This window comes from Triticum aestivum, chromosome 5D (genome assembly GCF_018294505.1).
Source record: "Triticum aestivum cultivar Chinese Spring chromosome 5D, IWGSC CS RefSeq v2.1, whole genome shotgun sequence".
NCBI classification, from domain to species: Eukaryota; Viridiplantae; Streptophyta; class Magnoliopsida; order Poales; family Poaceae; genus Triticum; species Triticum aestivum.
Window position 1 is genome coordinate 502,708,059 of NC_057808.1, and position 17,340 is coordinate 502,725,398.

The following is a 17,340-nucleotide window of genomic DNA, read 5'->3' on the forward strand; positions in this document are numbered from 1 at the left end:
AGAGGAAACTTTAATCCTAGGCTGTACCCTAGTAATTCCTCTAATAATTATGGTAATTCCTACAACAATTCTTATGGAAATTTTAATAAGATGCCTCTGAATTTGAGACTAGTGTAAAGAATTTATGAATTCGCAAAAGAATTTCAATGCTTTGCTTGAAGAAAATTGCTTAAAGTTGATGAATTGGCTAGGAACGTTGATAGAATTTCTCTTGATGTTGATTCCTTGAAACTTAGATCTATTCCACCTAAGCATGATATCAATGAGTCTCTCAAAGCCATGAGAATTTCCATTGATGAGTGCAAAGAAAGAACCGCTAGGATGCGTGCTAAGAAAGATTGCTTTGTGAAAGCGTGTTCTTCTAGTTTCTATGAAAATAAAGATGAAGATCTAAAAGTTATTGATGTGTCCCCTATTAAATCTTTGTTTTGCAATATGAATCTTGATAATGATGGGACTGAATATGATCCACCTTGACCTAGAAGGCGTTCCAAAAATTCGGAGTTTTTAGATCTTGATGCTAAAATTGGTAAAAGTGGGATTGAAGAGTTAAAACTTCTAGATATTAATGAACCCACTATTTTGGATTTCAAGGAATTTAATTATGATAATTGCTCTTTGATAGATTGTATTTCCTTGTTGCAATCCGTGCTAAATTCTCCACATGCTTATAGTCAACATAAAGCTTTTACTAAACATATCGTTGATGCTTTGATGCAATCTTATGAAGAAAAACTTGAGTTGGAAGTTTCTATCCCTAGAAAACTTTATGATGAGTGGGAACCTACTATTAAAATTAAATTAAAGATCATGAATGCTATGCTTTGTGTGATTTGGGTGCTAGTGTTTCCACGATCCCAAAAACTTTGTGCGATTTGCTAGGTTTCCGTGATTTTGATGATTGCTCTCTAAACTTACACCTTGCGGATTCCACCATTAAGAAACCTATGGGAAGAATTAATGATGTTCTTATTGTTGCAAATAGGAATTATGTGCCCGTAGATTTTATTGTTCTTGATATAGATTGCAATCCTTCATGTCCTATTATTCTTGGTAGACCTTTCCCTAGAACGATTGGTGCAATTATTGATATGAAGGAAGGAAATATTAGATTCCAATTTCCGTTAAGGAAAGGCATGGAACACTTCCCTAGGAAGAAAATAAAATTACCTTATGAATCTATTATGAGAGCCACTTATGGATTGCCTACCAAAGATGGCAATACCTAGATCTATCCTTGCTATTATGCCTAGCTAGGGGCGTTAAACGATAGCGCTTGTTGGGAGGCAACCCAATTTTATTTTTAGTTTTTTTTTTGCTTTTTGCTTCTGTTTAGGAATAAATATTTGATCTAGCCTCTGGTTAGATGTGTTTTTATGTTTTAATTAGTGTTTGTGCCAAGTTAAACCTATAGGATCTTCTTGGATGATAGTTATTTGATCTTGCTGAAAATTCCAGAAACTTTCTGTTCACGAAAATAATTGTTAAAAATCACCAGAACGTGATAAAATATTGATTCCAATTGCTTCTGATCAATAAACAAATTTTATAGGTCTTCCTATTTTCGCTGAACTTTTGGAGTTCCAGAAGTTTGCCTTAGTTACATATTACTACAGACTGTTCTGTTTTTGACAGATTCTGTTTTTCGTGTGTTGTTTGCTTATTTTGATGAATCTATGGCTAGTAAAATAGTTTATAAACCATAGAGAAGTTGTAATACAGTAGGTTTAACACCAATATAAATAAATAATGAGTTCATTACAGTACCTTGAAGTGGTGTTTTGTTTTCTTTCGCTAACGGAGCTCACGAGATTTTCTGCTGAGTTTTGTGTTGTGAAGTTTTCAAGTTTTGGGTAAAAGATTTGATGGATTATGGAATAAGGAGTGGCAAGAGCCTAAGCTTGGGGATGCCCAAGGCACCACAATATAATCTAAGGACACCTAAAAGCCAAAGCTTGGGGATGCCCCGGAAGGCATCCCCTCTTTCGTCTACTTCCATCAGTAACTTTATTTGGAGCTATATTTTTATTCATCACATGATATGTGTTTTGCTTGGAGCGTCTTGTATTATTTGAGTCTTTGCTTTTTAGTTTACCACAATCATCCTTGCTGAACACACCTTTTGAGAGAGTCACACTTGATTCAGAAATTTTTAGAATACTCTATGTGCTTCACTTATATCTTTTGAGCTATATAGTTTTGCTCTAGTGCTTCACTTATATCTTTTAGAGCACGGTGGTGGATTTGTTTTATAGAAACTATTGATCTCCCATGCTTGACTTATATTATTTTGAGAGTCTTAAAATAGCATGGCAATTTGCTTTAATTATAATATCATGAGAAATTTGATGCTCGATAATTGTTTTGAGATATAAAGGTGGTAATATCATAGTTGTGCTAGTTGAGTAATTGTGGAATTGAAAAATACTTGTGTTGGAGTTTGTGATTCCCGTAGCATGCACGTATGGTGTACCGTTATGTAACGAAGTCGGAGCATGAGGTGTTTATTGATTGTCATCCTTTGTGTGGCGGTCGGGATCGCGCGATGGTTAACTCCTACCAACCCTTCCCCTAGGAGCATGCGTAGTAGTACTTTGTTTCGAGGGCTAATAAATTTTTGCAATAAGTATATGAGTTCTATATGACTAATGCGAGTCCATAGATTATACGCACACTTACCTTTCCACAATTTTCTAGCCTCTTCGGTACTGTGCATTGCCCTTTCTCACCTTGAGAATTGGTGCAAACTTCGCCGGTGCGTCCAAACCCCGTGATATGATACGCTCTATCACACATAAACCTCCTTATATCTTCCTCAAAACAGCCACCATACCTACCTATTATGGCATTTCCATAGCCATTCCGAGATATATTGCCATGCAACTTTCCACCGTTACCATTTATCATGACACGCTCCATCATTGTCATATTGCTTTGCATGATCATGTAGTTGACATTGTATTCGTGGCAAAGCCACCATTCATAATTCTTTCGTACATGTCGCTCTTGATTCATCGCATATCCCGGTACACCGTCGGAGGCATTCCCATAGAGTCATATTTTGTTCTAAGTATTGAGTTGTAATTCATGAGTTGTAAGTAAATAAAAGTGTGATGATCATCATTATTAGAGCATTGTCCCAAGTGAGGAAAGGATGATGGAGACTATGATTCCCCCACAAGTCGGGATGAGACTCCGGACTAAATAAAAAAAGAGGCCATAAAAAAAGAGAAAAGGCCAAAAAAATGAGAGAAAAAGAGAGAAGGGACAATGTTACTATCCTTTTACCACACTTGTGCTTCAAAGTAGCACCTTGATCTTCATGATAGAGAGTCTCTCATTTTGTCACTTTCATATACTAGTGGAAAATTTCATTATAGAACTTGGCTTGTATATTCCAATGATGGGCTTCCTCAAATGCCCGAGGTCTCCGTGAGCAAGCAAGTTGGATGCACGCCCACTTAGTTTCTTTTGTTTGAGCTTTCATACACTTATAGCTCTAGTGCATCCGTTGCATGGCAATCCCTACTCCTTGCATTAACATCAATTGATGGGCATCTCCATAGCCCGTTGATTAGCCCCGTTGATGTGAGACTTTCTCCTTTTTTGTCTTCCCACATAACCCCTACCATTACACCTTATTCCACCATAGTGCTATATCCATGGCTTGCGCTCATGTATTGCGTAAGAGTTGAAAAGGCTGAAGCGCGTTAAAAAGTATGAACCAATTGCTTGGCTAAAACCGGGGTTGTACATGATATGAATATTTTGTGTGGGGAAGATGGAGCATAGCCAGACTATATGATTTTGTAGGGATAACTTGCTTTGGCTATGTTATTTGATAAGACATAATTGCTTGGTTAGCATGCTTGAAGTATTATTGTTTTTATGTCAACATTAAACTTTTATCTTGAATCATATTAAATCTGAACATTCGTGCCACAATAAGAAGAATTACATTGAAATTATGCTAAGTAGCATTCCACATCAAAAATTCTGTTTTTATCATTTACCTACTCGAAGACGAGCAGGAATTAAGCTTGGGGATGCTTGATACGTCTCCAACGTATCTATAATTTTTTATTGTTCCATGCTATATTATATTCTGTTTTGGACATTATCGGGCTTTATTATACACTTTTATATTATTTTTGGGACTAACCTATTAACCGGAGGCCCAGCCCAGAATTTTTGTTTTTTGCCTATTTCACAGTTTCGCAGAAAAAGAATATCAAACGGAGTCCAAACGGAATGAAACCTTCGAGAACGTGATTTTCGGAACGAACGTGATCCAGAGGACTTGGACCCTACGTCAAGACATCAACCAGGAAGGCACGAGGTAGGGGGCGCGCCTACCCCCCTGGGCGCGCCCTCCACCCTCGTGGGCCCCACGTTGCTCCACCGACGTACTTCTTCCTCCTATATATACCTACGTACCCCCAAACTACCAGATACGGAGCCAAAAACCTAATTCCATCGCCGCAACCTTCTGTACCCGTGAGATCCCATCTTGGGGCCATTTTCGGAGCTCCGCTGGAGGGGGCATCGATCACGGAGGGCTTCTACATCAACACCATAGCCTCTCCGATGATGTGTGAGTAGTTTACCTCAAACCTTCGGGTCCATAGTTATTAGATAGATGGCTTCTTCTCTCTTTTTGGATCTCAATACAATGTTCTCCCCCTCTCTCGTGGAGATCTATTCGATGTAATCTTCTTTTGCGGTGTGTTTGTTGAGACCGATGAATTGTGGGTTTATGATCAAGTTTATCTATGAACAATATTTGAATCTTCTCTGGATTCTTTTATGTATGATTGGTTATCTTTGCAAGTCTCTTCGAATTATCGGTTTGGTTTGGCCTACTAGATTGATCTTTCTTGCAATAGGAGAAGTGCTTAGCTTTGGGTTTAATCTTGCGGTGTCCTTTCCCAGTGACAGTAGGGGCAGCAAGGCACGTATTGTATTGTTGCCATCGAGGATAACAAGATAGGGTTTATATCATATTGCATGAGTTTATCCCTCTACATCATGTCATCTTACTTAAAGCGTTACTCTGTTCTTATGAACTTAATACTCTAGATGCATGTTGGATAGCGGTCAATGTGTGGAGTAATAGTAGTAGATGCAGGCAGGAGTCGGTCTACTTGTCTCGGACGTGATGCCTATATACATGATCATACCTAGATATTCTCATAACTATGCTAAATTCTGTCAATTGCTCAACAGTAATTTGTTCACCCACCGTAATACTTATGCTCTCTAGAGAAGCCACTAGTGAAACCTATGGCCCCCGGGTCTATCTTCCATCATATTAATCTTCCAACACTTGGTTATTTTTATTGCCTTTTATTTTACTTTGCATCTTTATCATAAAAATACCAAGAATATTATCTTATCATATCTATCAGATCTCACTCTCATAAGTGACCGTGAAGGGATTGACAACCCTTTTATTGCGTTGGTTGTGAGGATTTATTTGTTTATGTAGGTGCGAGGGACTCGTGCGTGGCCTCCTACTGGATTGATACCTTGGTTCTCAAAAACTGAGGGAAATACTTACGCTGCTTTACTGCATCACCCTTTCCTCTTCAAGGGAAAACCAACGCAGTGCTCAAGAGGTAGCACTGGTGGGGAAGATCCTTCACGCAGAAACCAGAAGGAGTGAGTTCAACAGTAACATTATTATCAGTGGAAAGCTTGCGAACCGAGATGAGATCAGAGACTATGTTAGGGCAAACGGCGACATCATGTAAGGCAAGATTTGTGGGGGGAGGGTTGTGGATCCAGTGCCGATAATAGGTAAGCGAGCCCCATTGCCAACAGTCACGCTAGATGAAAAATGCTCGGGAAAAGGACGAAACGAGGTGAGATTACCAAAGTTGCCGGTGATTTGAGTGGAGGCACCGGGGTCGAGGATCCAGTCAGCTCCCGGGGCGGTGAGGCCGTGCTGGCTGTAGGCGTTGGAGAAGAGGGCGGCCTGATCCCAAGCAGGAGCACCGAGCGGGTAGGGCTGAGGCAGTGGCGGCGGCTGGTGCTAGGAAGACACGCCTGTGTGCATCACTGGGTAGGCCTGGTTGTGGACGCCGGGGCGAGGGCCGAGCACGCCAGCCGCATTGGGGGGAACCCAGCCAGCGCGGGGAGCGGGCAGGGCCATCCCGTACGGGGCGAAGTACCCCGTCCATGCCGCGGGCTATTGCTGCTGAAGATGCCCGCGACCACCGTTGTCGGGGCGGCCACGCCCTCGACCGCCAGAGCGGCCGCGACCCCGGCCGCGGTCAGAACCGCCAGTGGCAGGGCCTCGAGCCCCGCCGGTGCCGCCGGATCCGCCGGAGCCGCCATGCCCCGAGGGAGGCGCCCGATCGCCGCGGTCACCGCGGTCGTTGGAGGAGCCAAAGCCTGTGGTGATGGTGAGGGCCGCCGAGCCTGCCTCAGCCGCACGCAGATTGATGTTGTACTCCGCGAGATCGACCCGAGAGCGAGCGATGTCAAACAGGGGAAGGGGAACCGTTTCGCCCAAGATAGTGCGGATGGTGTCGAAGCGGCTGTCGAGGCCATGAAGGAACTGCATGGTGAGATCTGGCCCATAGACCGGGTTGTCGGTGTCGGCGAGGCCATCGGCAAGGCTCTTGAGACGACGGGCGTAATCAGAGACGGTGAGATCCCCTTGTTTAAGGTTGCGGTACTGGCGGGTGAGGTGGAGGCAGAGGGCGCCTTGGTTCGCGAGGAAATAGTCGCGGATGCGCTTCCACGCCATGTAGGCGTTGGTGGCGCCGCCCATGATGAGCTCGAGAAGGGAGTCGGCCAGAGTGAAATAGATCCAGAGAATGAGGCGGTTATCGACGGCGAGCCATGATGCGTCAGGATTGGGATGTGGTGGCTGGAGGACATGGTCCTGGACGCGGTACTGCATCAGAACACAGGAGAAGAAGGTACGCCACTTGACGTAGTTGTGCTCGGCAGGATCGAGTTTGAAACGGATGTGGTTGGAGATGTGATCGTTGTGGAATTGATGAAGGAGAGGATCCGCCGGTGTGGTAGCCGCGAGAGGGACGACGGGCATGGGAGCGGAAGGGGCGGCAGTGGTGGAAGGGAGGAGAGGAGGAGAGGTCCCGGGAGTCGAGGACGGAGGAGGGGACGAGCCGGCGGCGACGTCAGCGGAGGGGAGGTCGCCGAAGATGTCCTCGAAGCCCATGGCGATTGATGCCAAGCTAGAGGGAGAGGGGGTCGCAGTGTACTGTTGTATTGAGTGAGTTACGGAGGAGGTACACATATAGGGCGATCCCCAACTGCTCCCGTCAGAATAGGCACGCAGGCCATGACTGGGTGCGATCGCATAAGATCCTACAATCTAGAGTTACAATACAACAGAAGTACATACAATATGAATACATGTACAGCTCGTTAACAGAGACAGGGAGATCCCCTTTCACCTTTCCTTTTTAACATAACTGCCAACTGCTTGCAGCAAATGATTCAGTTAGCCCAGACAAGTGGTCAGATTGTGGGCCTGATACTCCACCTGATTGATAAGGGAGTTGTCATTTTGCAATATGTTGATGATACTATCTTGTTCATATAGGGTGATCTGGACAGTGCTAGGAACCTCAAATTGTTGTTGTGTTTCATTGAACGGATGTCGGGTTTGAAAATCAGTTTTCAAAAAAGTGGGGTCCTGATGGTGCTACAGGATGATGATAAAAGGCGAGTTATGATGCCCAATTTCAGTTCAAATTAGGTGCCTGGCCTATCAAATATTTACATGTTGTTGGCTGGATTCATGCTGAAAAGAATATTGTGGAGAGCTGGAAACCTGTCCCTTGGTGGCAAGGTGACTAAAATCAAAGCTTGTTTAACCAGTATTCCAATTTACCATTTCTTCATGTAAAGGCATGTTATTTGTCCACCCTTTCTAATAGAAGGGTTTTTTGGCAAGAGAAAAGCAATAAGAGCAAATGTCACTGGGTGAGAAGGCATGTTATTTGTAGGCAAAAGAAGAAAGGAGGGCTGGGTATCCACAATTTAGAGAAATTCAATGTCAGTCTCATGTGTAAATGGTGGTGGAATCTGGAGAATAAAGAAGTTATGTGGCAGAATGTAGTTAAAAAGAAATATGAGTTACAATTGCTAATGATTCTCCATGCTGGGTTGATTTGATGAAACTAAAACACATCTATATAAAAGGTAGAATTATGACACCACTTCATCCATCCGGCTTTGATTCGATGGTTCACATCTTCATCAATACCCCCATCCTCCTGCAGCATTGACCCCAAATACCGAAAGGTGTCCTTCTAAGGTACCACCTGGCCATCAAGGCTAACCTCCTCCTCCTCACACCTAGTAGTACTGAAACCGCACATCATGTACTCGGTTTTAGTCCTACTAAGCCTAAACCCTTTCGATTCCAAGGTTTGTCTCCATAACTATGGAGATATTCAAAGAATTACAACTTGAGGTATGGGATCTGACAGAGTTAGCCGATGGTCACCATTCTATCATCCCAAGCACCGTTCACAGCGATAAAACAATACTCCACTTAGACGTAAAGCAATCTGATCAAAATTTAGAAGAGCACACAAATCAGAACATTTGACAACTGCCAAAGGAGATAAACATGTTCGACCTTCCTTACGATAACTTCAAAATCTGGAACAAAATCTGGAACAGGATTAGTTCAGGGTTCAAAGGGTGCTGCTCCACCACTAGACTGACAGTCGGTATATCAGGCGCTACATTTGACAACGATAAGAACACTGGATTCCAGACACCAAAGACAATTTTCCTGACCATATGCTCACTTGAGAGGAATGAACCTCGACGAGTGGGTGGCACCGATACCGGGCCTCCCGTGCTTCACCGGCTTGTACGACAGGGAGAACTCTGCCAGGTAGTGCCCAATCATCTCCGGCTTGATCTCCACCTGGTTGAAGCACTTGCCATTGTAGATGCCCACAACGCTTCCGATCATCTCAGGCATGATGATCATGTTGCGGAGGTGGGTCCTCACTTGCTCAGGCTTCTCACCAGCAGGGGCTTCGCTTTTCTGTTTACAGGACAGACAATGAGTGAGTTACTGAGTTATACATAGAGAATGTATGTGCAAAGTAAATAGAAGGAAAAGCTGTAGCAAGAGACTTATAGATGAGGTTCATAACAGAAAGTAACTAACAAAAAAATCTCAAGTGATTCCCCAGTAGTACACAATCACGCAAATGGATAGTCAGTAAGTAGAGAGATGATCAGATAGAGCTAAATACAGAATTTAGGCCATCATGCCAGCCAATCATCCCAATAGGGATGTAATGTTATCTTCATTTCAAACTCACACAAAGCAGAACAAAAGCTGACTTCGGTAAACACAAAAAAAAATGAAAATCAGAGAAATAACGCTTATAGAAAACAACATAGACGCTGTTCCAAAAGCTGGAGTACTCAATCAGTCGTGATGATCAGATAGAGCTAAATACAGGTTTTGCCATCATGCTGGCAATCATCCCAATAGGGATATAATCTCATCTTCATCTCAATCTCTACAGATATGATTAAATGGGAGATGACATGAATAGATACATGAAACTTAGAGCACAGATCTAAGTGCACAAGAAACAAACAAGTCATATCATACACATCAATGAGCAACTCCAAACAGAGTAACAAAATACAATGAAATGGGTAAGAGAAAATAGACTACAGATGAAAATATTATACTACCAAAATGTGTGCCTGCATACAAGTTATGAAACAAAATTTCATTGCTACATAATGAATCATGTCAAGGCAACATTATCTGCTACAAATAATGTCTACATAATATCACCCAATCAAATAATTGACACTTGAATGAGCAAAGAACAGGTGATAAGCATATTACAGACACACAGAAACACACATCAGAACAGCTACACTGGATTAAAATAGTAGCAGCATAGCATCATGACTGAACTTTCTCCTTAAGCATTAAGAAATGTTACTTCTAAATTAGTAGGAAGAAGTTGCATATCCTATAGTACAAAATTAGCAGGCCACAATGGATCATATTCTGCAGAGCAATATTATTGACAGATTAAGTATTGCGACACAATCATAAAGAATAGAAACAGAATAGTAGCAGCATACCATGAAGATTAAAATAGAATAATACATTTCCAGTGGAAAATCACAGAAACAACTGATGAAAATCTGCATCCAAAGTTCTAACAATGCCATGTCTACAACAAAACAAGACTAGGACAATGGATGTAATTCTAATGCAGCAATAAAACAAACTGAATTACATCATTCAGACGCTTTGGATTAAAAGAATCTACCATTTATGATTAATTCAACAAACAAAACTAAATAGTATAGGCCACTTGGGATAAATTATGGTTGCACGTCGCCAGCCACTGTGAACTAACGAGGAACTGATATCACGTGAGGTAGAGAACCAATTTCCAGAAGGAACTAAATAGCTCAACTCAAGCACAATCCCGAAACTACAGTGATGTCAAAAATTAAGAGCAGAGCAGGTAAAATCAGATCTATACAAAGATAAGCAAGCAGTTCACTGTTCGGCATTCAACTACAAACAAGTGTATTAAGCGAACCATCACTCACCGCCTTGCGCAGCTTCTTGACGAGCGCCATCGGCTTCCTCTTCAGACCCCTCGAGAACCTAACAAATCCCAACACAAATCGAATCAACAAGCCGGATCAGACCAAGGACGACCGCAGCCAGCCACAGATACAGATTCGCAGCGCAGAGGAGACACTGCGCGTTACCTTCTGCGGGCGCGCGCGGGGAAGAGGCCGACGAGGTCCTCGCTGGACATGTCGAGGAGAGCGTCGAGGTCCACGCCGCGGTAGCTGAACTTGCGGAACGTCCTCTTCTTGGGACCGGCGGCCGCCACCTCGGGATCGACATCAACGTCCGCCTGCGACGAGAAAACAGCGCGCGCGTCAGAGGGGAAGGGGCGGGGTATGGCACCTAGGGGCTAGGGTTTCGGACAGGCGCTCACCATGGTTGAAGGGAAGGCTGAAGCTCGGGCCGGTGGAAGGCGGCGGCGCTGCTTGCAGGACGAAGAGGCGGAGGAGGCGGCGGCGGCTAGGGTTTGGATGTGGGCGCTCCCGGGAGAGAATATATAGTGGTGGCCGTGTATCACGCGGATGGGTTTTCGGCGGGAGGCCCGGCCCGTGTGAAGCGGCTCGCAGTGGGCTTGGAGACCACTTTTAGCCCGTTTTGTATTGCAAATGGGTTAATTTCATGGACGGCTCCCTATATATATAGAATGGCCATGGCACAGCCCATTAACTCGTTTCATTTTATTTTATTTTAAATAGAGAAAATTTTGCTTGTTTAACATGTTTCAAAAAATTATTGTAAACATTTAGTTTAAAAATGGAAAAATATTTAAAAACTAAAAATGTTCCTTTACATCAACATAATCGTTTGTATGCATGAAATAAAATGGTCATCTTGCATTCAAACAAAATTCTTGTGTAAAAATATTATATTCATGTACTTAAAAAATGTAAACATATATTTTTAGAAACATATTAAAAATTGTACATGGACATCTTGATATATGTTCATATTTTCTTTAAAAAAACACAAGGCCAGAAGAAGTAAAACATAAACATAAATTAAAAAATGTAGCAAAGTAGAACAAATAAGAACGTTATTAAAAATTAGAGAAAATGCGGGAGAAAATGGAAGGAATTGGGAAAAAGGAATAAGAAAAAATAAATAAAGAGGAACAAAGAAAGAAGGGTAGAAGGAAATGGGCCAAGCCCGTGACGGCGAGGGTGTACCTGTTCCGTGATTGTATATTTAACTACTTACTAGCTTAATGCATTAATGCATGCATGTGGGTTGCCACGATGGAAAGTAAATCATAGCGATTTAATCCTAGATCGAGAAATTCTCTCATCTTTCTAAGCACACATTCTCTATGTTGGAAACAAAATTATCTCGAGTTGTCTTGGAAGCAAACTCGTTGGCAAAGCAAAGCAAACTATTGTAGGTAGGATGCAAGATGAACTAGAAAAAAAGTTCACCACAGTTGGAAACAAATCATGTTCATACGAAAGCAAATTGCATGCCAATTAATGGAAGAAATTACCATGGCTTGTTTATAGAAAAACATGCTTCCAACAAAACCAATGCTTCTGTCCAATGGGAGCATGAATATTTTTCTTTCCAATGGAGCAGCATCATGGTACTTTGAAACAACATGGTATCATAAGACACAAAGATCCTATACCATCGAAACAAACATCAATAATCATGTAAGCTAATTCTCCAATAGATGGAAACTTACTTTATCACGCCAGACAAAAGATCTGTATTAAAGCAATTTTCAGTTTCGTTGAACAAACTCGAATAACTTTTGAAGGATATTTTGCTTCTTAAGGCGACAAACTATATGTCGTGGAATGCAAATTTTCTAGAGTTAGTAGTTTCTTACCATCTGAAATTAGTGTGCTAAATATCTAGAAAAGATGAATTAGTTTCATAAATATTTGGTGTGTTTATTAGCAAATCCCGCGTAATCAGATTATCTAGTTTCAACCCGTGTAATCAGATTATCTACTTCCAATCTCGAAAACTGCCTGCCAAAGGTGCTCATCCAGCGACACCATGCGGGGGCTTCCATCCAACGAACCACCCATCTAGCCTTTGCTTCCAACGGTCTGTGACTTACCTGATGCCTAGTGGCGCCCGAAAGAAAAGGAGGTTGGAGAGAATACGAATACCAGATGACGTGCCAACCTATGATCACCACCACAACCTATCCTTTTAATAGTAAAGAAGAGAGGTGCTCATCCAGCGACACCATCCAGGGCTTTCATCCAACGAACCACCCATCTAGGCTTTGCATCCAACAGTGTACGACTGGTCTGATGCCAGTGGTGCCCGGAAGAAAATGGAGGTTGGAGGGAATACGAATACCATACGACGTGCCAACCTACGATCACCACCGCAGACTCCACTTTAATAGTAAGGAAGATTATCTTGACCTTGTTGTTTGAACTCCAATCGAGAGGTGTGCTTAGTGGCAAGTTTTCGCTTGAAAAGGTAACCGAGGGAGTTAATGGTAATGAATCTTCTCCCTCAAGTAGCATTGTAACATATAAATAGTTTACATGTGTCCGAGACAACTCTAGTGCAGATGTCAACCACGATAGTCTTACTAGTTCTTCTCTACTTCTCTATTTATTACTTTAAAAGAACCTCACGTTCCATATTTCACTTTTTCTCCGCACCACTCCTTCATCCAACCTCTACTTACATTACCTTCACCTTCCACCGGTTTTTTATCCCTACTAATATTCTTTAATAACATTTCTTAATCTAATCGGTCTAATCAGATTAATATCTAGACCAATAAATCCATGGGAAGGAATTAATCGTGATCGGTAATTATTTGGTAACAAAATAAATTCAAATTCATTAGAAGGAATCAATCATGATGATTAGTTATTTGATACCACAATAAATTCACCAAAAAATCAATCACAATCGGTCATCATTTCTTTCCCCCACTGCAACGCATGGGCAATTGCCTAGTAGAAAGTATGAGTAGATGATGATAGATAAAATGTATTTATATTTTAAAATAATTAATAACTGGAATAAATTAACAAGTAAATGATGTTTTGAAGGTCTTCTTACAGAGTATTCGGACTGGGTTTTGTAGGTTTCGAAGTTGAGAATCCCGCGGACATCACCTTTGCTCCTTCTTCTCTTCTGCAAGTAGATCCCTGCCAACTTCGATCTCATCATGGCCTTCCCGGTGTTCTTGGTTATATATGCTTGAGTTTGTAGGATACACCTTTGCTCCTTTGCAAGCATAAACCTCTCCATCTTGAGCTCCATATCTAGCTCTTCCTTCGTCTTCTCAATTTTTTCAGCATCCATTGCTTTCTGGTAGTCCACCTTGCCAACCCCGTCATGTCAATCAAAAAGCTCGGTAAGATCAACCACCATTTTAAGATAGGACTTGCAGAGATGCTCATTCTCCTTCAAATTAGCTAGTTCTGTGTCATAGGCCTGCTTGGCTATCACCCTGCCAGAGTTTTGCTCATGAAACATGTCCCATGGCTTGGTCAAGCAGTTATGTAGTATGACAAGCTAAGGCCCATCAACCCACTGGACTACTCCATAGTTTATGCCTCCCTGTTAAAGTAAACTAAATGTAAGAATTCTTGACATTCATAACTAATTCAACAATTGCAAAACTAGCAGACAAGCAAAACTTAATTCAAAATACAGAGCCTATGGCCATTTCATGTGCTAGCCTTTGCAAAACTAACATCAAATATTTACATTGCAATTTCCATATCTAAGCACACAACAACTCATCTACTAGGCATTGTACTGGTGTTGGCTACATAAGTTAGAGTGTCAATTATCAAGTTAATGATCAGTTAGAGTATCAATTAGCTACATAAATTAGAGTGTCAATTAACAAGTTAATGGTCAGTGACCAACTCAGCACCAACATAAAAGATTCTCAATTGTGCAGTGAATCTACAACTATCACCACCTCATCTGCTCCACTATACTCTAAAATTTCAGATATACGTGCTACCTAGGTACGGTGAAATATTATAATTCACCTGCTGGTTACTCACCCGCACAAAAGTACCCAAAGAATCTCCTTCCAGTATCAATTCCTTCAAAAGCAACACATTTCTTCGGCCTAAGCTTGTGCATCATGCACTTGGGCACATCATCCACCACAACATCGCAGTAAAGTGGCTCTGGAATGACGCGAGGGGTGCCCTAAATCCATTAGAAGTTAGATAAACGAAAGATTCCTTCCAATCGGCGCAACAAAGCTCAAAACAGAAAAATCCCCAAATCCAAGAACCCTAATCCTAACTAATCGAGGAGGAGAAATCTTACAAAGTATTGCATGTCCATGAAGTCGTCACCCATGCTGATGTCCTCATCAGTGTTCTCATCCCCATCCTTCCACGACGACATGGTCACCGCTGATGAGATTTGCGGTCGTCGAGCAAGCTTGGGAGAGAGAGAGAGCGAGGGAGAGAGACTTAGCTGGCTCGGGTCCTATCGACCCGGTCGAACGGCCTGCCCTAATGATTTAACAACTAGGCCCTAATGATTTAACAACTAGGTTTGTCATAAACCCCATTAAAACAACTAGTCCTGCACGGTTTGTCCATGGCTGACGTGGCCATGACGGGTGGGGCAGGCTTGTCATAAACCCCATTAAAACTTAATGATTTAACAACTAGGGTTTTTTTAAACAGCAAACCAAGAAAACGGTAGCTTTTAAAAAAACTGATAGTTTTTTAAACCCTGGCCCAAATTATGTTAATTTTATGCTATTCACTATTATTGCACGTGTGTGTGGTGCGTGCATGTGCGCGGATGTGCATGAATGTTCATGTGCGTGCGTCAGATTGATCGAGCATGTATGCGCGTGTGTACGTGAAGCGCGTGGATCACATGAATGCAGGGAGAAGTGTTGCACATCGACTTGGTGATACTAGTTAATAAAAGTTGACTTACACAAAGAAAATGAGACGACTTATAAATAGAGGGTCCTAAGAAGGAAGAGAATACACCGATGTCTTTGACGCGACCATAACATCGTCAAAGATGGCGTGACCCAAAACAATATGACCTATACGACGCCAAAGATGATGCCACCCAAATAAACACCATGACCCGAGAAACTGTAGCCTAGAGCAAAAATATAACACAAGGCATGATAATCAAGAAACATCCACTACGAGAGCGTGAACAACATACAGCGTGGGTTGGGTTTTCTTGTATCGTGTGGCTGGGTTTTCTTGTATCGTGTGACGCTACCATGAAACGATGTACTCGCTCCCCCGCAAAAAGAAAAACAATGTGCTCGCTAATGCCTGGCTCAATCCTCACAATAAAATTCCGAAAACAAACCCGAGTCAAAAAACAGGCCAAGTGGCATCGGTGAGTGAATCAGTGAATAGTGACCTAACCACTCATGTTCATGTTCAGTTGATTCTTGCATTTTTTTACAGCGAAGTGAGGAGGAGACAGAAAACCCCCATCCGAGATATCAGTGTTACGGCGACGGCAAGATGCTTCCCAGCCATTCGGTTGCATATACAGAAAGAAAGAAAACGAGAGCTCAGTTCTGCAGTGGTCATGATTACTAGCTCGTTTACCGGCTGGCTACTGCCCAAATTAAGAACACCCCAAATCCAGGTAAACATGTCACAGATAACCAGCTGTTTGTTGATAGGGATGGCAATTTCGCCCACGGGTATGGGTATTCGCGGGTACCCTACCCAAAAATAGTGTGCATGGGCAAGACTTGGCAAGATTTTGTACCCATGGGTAATGGGTATCCATACCCGCAAAATATATGGGTAGGGCACGGGTATGAGATTGCGCTCATGGGTAACCCAATGGATACCCAAAAAATATTAATAAATGAAAATAACTCCTATGATATGCGGGGTCTACATCCAACTCCTATTGCCTAACTCTTAATTCCTTATTCCCTAAACCAACCATAGCTAATATGCTCGCAACAACAAGCTCACACTCCTCCTATGTCCTATGTGACTCCTCGAAATGATGAAATCTTGACTCATCACCAACACACTCTCTTCCAACTCTCGAACTAGCAAACCCCAGTTCCCGCCGCCGCCTTCCACTATGTCGGCTTCCACCAACCACTTATCATAATCCCTTGCCGGCTGGAATTGGCCACACACCAGAGGACGTCGTGTCGGTACTAGATTGATCGCCCATCATCACTTGAATTTTACACTCATTTATGTACTTCTTTAAAATTTAAATGCTACATGTTGTACCCATTGGATACCCAATGGGTATAGAATACCCGATGGGTATGGGTATGGGTGTCAATTTGTGCCCATGGGTATTGAAATGGGTGGGTATAGAAAGTTTCTATGGGTATGGGTTTGGGTAAGAGGAGGTTGTACCCATCCATACCCTACCCATTGCCATCCCTATTTGTTGAGCAGAGATCATGCTTTTTTTATTTGACATGCTAAGAGGAATCCAAGGATAATGCAAAAGATAGGGAGAAAGCGAGAGAGCGAGATGGTTAACTGCACAAATCCCCCCGTCCATGGATGAAATCCACTCATGCATGGGCGATGGTCCTTGGAAAACCTCCCGTCCATGGCCGGCTGATAGCACGGCCCCTGTACAGCCCTGCCAAGACCACCTCGTCGCCCACCGCTGTGTATCGGTGCACATGCCATGACCTTTTGCTATCCATTTTCGTTATTGATCCCATGAATTTACGATGCACCAGTTGGATGCTTGAGAATTGAGATCTCCAAAACCTGACTTGTTGAGTTTGTAAA

At 42.5% G+C, this 17,340-nt stretch overlaps 1 protein-coding gene and 2 non-coding genes across 3 annotated transcripts; all 3 read right to left on the reverse strand.

Annotated features, from left to right (window-relative positions):
- Positions 1–8,604: 8,604 nt before the first annotated feature.
- Positions 8,605–11,153, reverse strand: LOC123123231 (40S ribosomal protein S15). The gene is made up of 4 exons (XM_044543703.1): positions 10,998–11,153; positions 10,762–10,913; positions 10,597–10,654; positions 8,605–9,043 (listed from the first exon to the last, which is right to left on the reverse strand). The coding sequence occupies exons 1-4, from the start codon at positions 10,998–11,000 to the stop codon at positions 8,795–8,797; spliced, it is 462 nt and encodes a 153-aa protein (XP_044399638.1). The 5' UTR covers positions 11,001–11,153; the 3' UTR covers positions 8,605–8,794.
- LOC123126426 (small nucleolar RNA Z102/R77) lies at positions 9,234–9,322 on the reverse strand. Its single transcript, XR_006461677.1, has one exon. It is a non-coding gene; the product is annotated as a small nucleolar RNA Z102/R77 (small nucleolar RNA).
- On the reverse strand, positions 9,444–9,530 carry LOC123126427 (small nucleolar RNA Z102/R77). Its single transcript, XR_006461678.1, has one exon. It is a non-coding gene; the product is annotated as a small nucleolar RNA Z102/R77 (small nucleolar RNA).
- Positions 11,154–17,340: the final 6,187 nt, after the last annotated feature.

Bases quoted from the DNA above. Each gene is read 5' to 3' on its own strand.
- LOC123123231 (XM_044543703.1), bottom strand. The intron at 10,655-10,761 runs GTAACGCGCAGT...GGGATTTGTTAG, and splicing joins CCCGCGCGCGCCCGCAGAAG to GTTCTCGAGGGGTCTGAAGA. The intron at 9,044-10,596 runs GTGAGTGATGGT...TCCTGTAAACAG, and splicing joins TCAAGAAGCTGCGCAAGGCG to AAAAGCGAAGCCCCTGCTGG.